Genomic DNA, 5447 nt, shown 5'->3' with positions numbered 1-5447 from the left:
AGTTGAGGTCTGGGAAACGAAGTGGAGCGACATTCAAAAGGCTTCTGCGAATAAAACACTCAGACTGGCCCAGGCTAAGATGGTGATTCTCGACCTTTATGAAAAGACAGGGGGCAAATTAAAGGCAGGAGGTGTCGGTGTGAATGACACAGACAAACAGCTGGACAAGATCCAGATGTACATCCTGGAACAAGATGAGGTAATGGAACGAATTCATGGAGATCAGTCCATTACCTAAGTCTAGCTCCCCTGAAACTGATACCGTGCATTCCTGACCCCAAATCCTACCAATGACCCCTTACCTCCCCCTGCTCTCTCTCCATACCTCACCTCATACGCCTTACCCTCGGAAATCAGCAACAACCAAAGAGGGCAGCACATTAGCTTCGAGGCCACTGCAGCCTAATGGAAGGGAAGCAACAGCTAAACCAGCAGCTTCTCCTTCTTGTGAGGCTACGTGTTCTCCTGTGTCTGCTTCCTCTAAGTGCTTGAGTTTCCGCCCACACTTGTATGATGCAACCTGAAAATATTGTCAATAAAAAATTACACAAAAGTGTTATAAGAAAAAACTATGATCTCCAGTCGATCTTAACTCAAAGCATATTTGTCTGTGGATCTTTAACCCTTGTGTGGTGTTCGGGTCTGTGGGACCCGTTTTCAATGTTTGCTAAAAGAAAAATGATGCGATTAATAATTTTTCCAACCTGAGACTCATTGGCCTTGGCTCATTTTCTGTGATGAACATATAAAAGAACATATTTTCAGTGACTGTACACCGTACACCCCCCCTACACATTTATATTACATATGTGGTGTTCCAGAGGTAAGAAAAGTGTGGAAACTGTACATTTCAAGCACTTCTGCTCCCTCATTCCTGCACATTTTACTCTCTGTCTTGCGGGAAACATTCTATATTTGATCTCACACTATCCCAGCTGCAAATTGGGGGCGGGATACAGCAAATACATAGCTTTGACCGTGTGGCTCCTTATCACAATCCATGAAGATGGCGAAAAGATTCTCTGCTCAGAGGGCCTTAGAAATGATTTTTGAAGAGAGAGAAGCTTTGGAAGACAATGAAGAGGAAGTGTTTTCAGAATATGAAGATCATATTTCTGTCAATTCAGAGTCTGACCGTGAGTTTGAAGAAGAGGATGAGAATGACCATCGGCCAGCTCCAAGAAAAAAGCCTGTCCGCAGCCAGACACAGGACCCGCCCGTCAGCAGCCAGACACAGGACCCGCCCGTCAGCAGCCAGCAAGTGGAGAAATATGGATGTCAAAAAATTATAAACTTGAATGGTCTTTTTGCCCAAGGAATGAGCCACCCCGCATGGCTACCAATGTAATAAGGATGCAACCAGTGCCAAGATGGATAGCGGTCACTCATGTACAGGACATCAAGTCTTCTTTTGAACTTTTCATCCTGGATTCCATCCAGAAAATCATTCTGGATTTCACTAATTTGGAGGGACAGCGTGTTTTTGGAGAGAGGTGGAATGAGATGGACCAAACCCATTTATTTGCATACTTTAGGGTTCTTATCCTTGCTGGAGTTTTCAAATCCACAGGGGAATCCACAGAATCCCCTGTGGGAGGCAGAAACTGGCAGAGAACATTTCCCGAGGAACAATGTCTCTGATGCCATTTAGGGGCCGCTGGTCCTTTAGGCAGTACATATTGTCTAAACCCGCGAAATACGGAATCCAGATCTGGGCTGCCTGTGGTGCCGCTTCATCGTATGCATGGAACTTGCAAGTGTTGCTCGTGTTGTGTAGACTGCCAGAGTGTGTTCAATTTATAATTGAGTTCCAAGAAATAAACATCAATACTGATATTTGTTTTTTCCACCTATATCTGGATTGTACTTGATTTTTCTTTTGTAATTGCATTTTATCACAAAAAACGAAAAGCACTTTTATTCATAAATGTGATTTAACAGGGGTAAATGACAAATATTAACCATATATGCTGTCTATATTGCTTGTTATTAGGATAAAGAAAACATCTCATATTTTTTTTGCCATTTGTGTGTTTGTCTGTTTGCAGGATTACACAAACAACGATGGTTAATAAATGTACATGTAGTTCTTGCACAAGTAATTTCTTTTTTTAAATCTTTGTTTTGTTTACCTGAAACCTGGGAATTATTTCCCAATTTTCCCATAACTTCTTAGTTGTAACAGAGACCAAGTGTCCAAAGGGAAATTCTCTGGTGTCTTCTAAAGTCTCTTTTGAAAATATAAAATGAAGTCAGTCATAGTTGTTGGTGCTGAAGATCTATATCATGATGTCATATTAAATGCGATACAGAAGTGCAACATTCATGATTTTTCTATGAATTTACCAGTTTTACAATATTTTCCATTACAACTCATTACATTGGTTCCCGACGATCTCATGACGCCACTGCACCGCTGATATTCAGACAAAAAGGATTGCGTCATTGCTGCTCGAATGATCTCAGACTTTTTATCATGTACAAATACTTTAATCATTGACACACATTACAAACTGTTTCTTCTATTCAATGTTGTAAATACTGTTTTTACAATTTTTTACAATTTTGCTGATGTTCTTTCTCAGTAACACGCAGCGTCTATTGTACTTGTGTCCGTCCTGGGAGAAGGATCCCTCACATGTGGCTCCTCAGAGGTTTCTACATTTTATTCCCCCTGTTAAGGAGTTTTACTCTTGTTGAGGGTTAAAGACAGGGGACGTCACACCTTGTCTTAACAAGGTGTGACGTCCCCTGTCCTAAGACCTATGGGACCAATTGACCTATGAGACCTATTAGACAAATTGTGATTTGTGAATATGGGTTATACAAATACAAATTTTATTTGAATACTTAGATCATAAAAATATCAGTTTTATTTTAAAGTTACTGTGCCTTTGACCTTAGTTCACAGGAACTGCCTTTGGTCAAAGGCACAGTAACTTCAAAGTAAAACAGGAAGGATTGATTGTTACCTTTGTAGCTTTTGATCTTAGTTCCTGTGGCTTTGATCAAATGAGATGGGGCTTCCTGTGTCTACACCTCACATAGAACCTGGTATTGCAAACAAAGAAGCAGAAGAATGACAAGTGAGAATAGAAAGCTCAGCAGAGAAGCAGCAGAAGCAGCAGAGAACTCAGTGAAACAGTTCATTCCAAAGGCACTCCCACATTCCTATCCAGAAGAAAAGGAAAAGATTCCAGAGCCCGGTGATCAAACGGAAGAGACAATGAACGAATTTCCGAAGAAGATTTCTCTTGAAGAGATTTTCACCAAAACAGCTGACGAACCCAACACTGGTGATCCCACGGTTGAACAGGCCTTGCTTTGGATACCTGAGCTGGAGCTCCAACAGATCATAGGTGAGACGGACCAGACCATAGCTATTCTGCTACATCAAAACTATGGCTTGTTCGACCACCTACAACAACTGCAGTTCGAGTCACTTGCAGAGAAAAGGGAGATCGAGCGCGTTGCTGGTTTGTTGTCTGCAGCTGAATCGAGGCAAAGAGCTACTGCCCACGAATGTTATCAGCTAGAGCAGTGTCTCATTGCTGAGAGTAAAAAGACAGAGGGGGTGGAGACACGCCTTGCCAAAGAGGAAGAGGAGATCTCCAAAGTCCGATCTGCACTGGCCCAGGCTGAAAACGACATAGAAAAATCACAAAGCCAGTGGGAGCGTGACACGTCCCAACGTCTGCAAGAACACCTGCAGGAAACCTCCAGCCTAACAGCAGCACTGACCAAGTCCCAGGAAGAGCTGGAGGCAGAGAGGAGCCGGTGGAATCAGGAAAAGCTCGAGCTCCTCGAGTCCTGCAGGGCCGCTGACGAAGCGGAAGAGGCGGGGAAGAAATGTAGGGATGACCTGGAGAAAACGATTCAGACGATGGAGAATCAGCTGATGGAGATTGAGAGTAAACCAAAGAAGAAATCTCTCTTCAAACGATTCCGCAAGTTCCTGTGGAGATCTGTGACAACTAGGTCTCGCTCTGAAACTGTCTAACCAGCTTCCCTCTGTGGGGCTGCATGTTCTTCCAGGAGAGCCTGGTGTGAAATGACCACACAATCAATATAAAGGGAGTGTCAGGGATGGTGAGGCAGTTGGACCCAGACGCAGAGTTTAAACAGGACAGGACATAACCACGGTTAGACAAAGATCCGACAAGGACAAAGGGGAGCACAGAGACTTATATACACACACAGGGAAGGCAGAGGCAATTGGACACAGGTGGACTGGTGCAGACAATCACAGACAGGAAGTGAAGAAAGAAAATACACAAGCAACAGAGACTACAATATAAAACAGGAAACAGAACACTGAGTGTGAAAACATGAAACACGAGGAGATACTAAATAAACTGAAAACACTTTGGAAACGGTGGAAACTAAACACTGGAAAATACCAAACCATGACAGGGAGTGTGAGGCCGAGGAGCAGGTTGACCAGCAGGAAATAGCAGTGGCAGCACTCAAGAGTCAGAGCGACTTGATGCACCTGCAGAGGAGGAATCGACTGATTGAGCTCCAGACCAAGCTGAAGAACTTGCTCGCTGAAGTTGAGGTCTGGGAAACGAAGTGGAGTGACATTCAAAAGGCTTCTGCGAATAAAACACTCAGACTGGCCCAGGCTAAGATGGTGATTCTCGACCTTTATGAAAAGACAGGGGGCAAATTAAAGGCAGGAGGTGTCGGTGTGAATGACACAGACAAACAGCTGGACAAGATCCAGATGTACATCCTGGAACAAGATGTGGTAATGGAACGACTTCATGGAGATCAGTCCATTACCTAAGTCTAGCTCCCCTGAAACTGATACCGTGCATTCCTGACCCCAAATCCTACCAATGACCCCTTACCTCGTCCTGCTCTCTCTCCATACCTCACCTCATACGCCTTACCCTCGGAAATCAGCAACAACCAAAGAGGGCAGCACATTAGCTTCGAGGCCACTGCAGCCTAATGGAAGAGAAGAAACAGCTAAACCAGCAGCTTCTCCTTCTTGTGAGGCTACGTGTTCTCCTGTGTCTGCTTCCTCTAAGTGCTTAAGTTTCCGCCCACACTTGTATGATGCAACCTGAAAATATTGTCAATAAAAAATTACACAAAAGTGTTATAAGAAAAAACTATGATCTCCAGTCGATCTTAACTCAAAGCATATTTGTCTGTGGATCTTTAAAACAAACTACTTCAGTCTACACTGCACTTTCTTTAGTGCTCAGTAATACACTCACAAAGTTGAATGGACCAACGGTTGTCAAGAAAATCTAATTTTGTTTACCTCCACCGAGGTGGTCATATTTTTGTTGCCATTTGTGTGTTTGTCTGTTTGCAGGATTACACAAACAACGATGGTTAATAAATGTACATGTAGTTCTTGCACAAGTAATTTCTTTTTTTTAATTTTTGTTTTGTTTACATGAAACCTGGGAATTATTTCCCAATTTTCCCAT

General features: G+C 43.1%; 1 protein-coding gene across 1 annotated transcript in view; it reads left to right on the top strand.

The window, feature by feature from the left end:
- The window catches only part of LOC117775590 (coiled-coil domain-containing protein 42-like), a 1259-nt gene extending 1021 nt beyond the window's left edge, over positions 1 to 238 (top strand). The window contains exon 1 of the mRNA XM_034608902.1: positions 1 to 238. This exon is cut by the window's left edge and continues 1021 nt beyond it. Within this exon, the coding sequence (XP_034464793.1) occupies positions 1 to 238 (238 nt within the window).
- The last annotated feature ends 5209 nt before the right edge of the window (positions 239 to 5447 follow it).

This window comes from Hippoglossus hippoglossus, chromosome 15, assembly GCF_009819705.1.
Source record: "Hippoglossus hippoglossus isolate fHipHip1 chromosome 15, fHipHip1.pri, whole genome shotgun sequence".
NCBI lineage: Eukaryota > Metazoa > Chordata > Actinopteri > Pleuronectiformes > Pleuronectidae > Hippoglossus > Hippoglossus hippoglossus.
The sequence above is the reverse complement of the archived record's forward strand: the minus strand, read 5'-3'. Positions and strand labels throughout refer to the sequence as shown.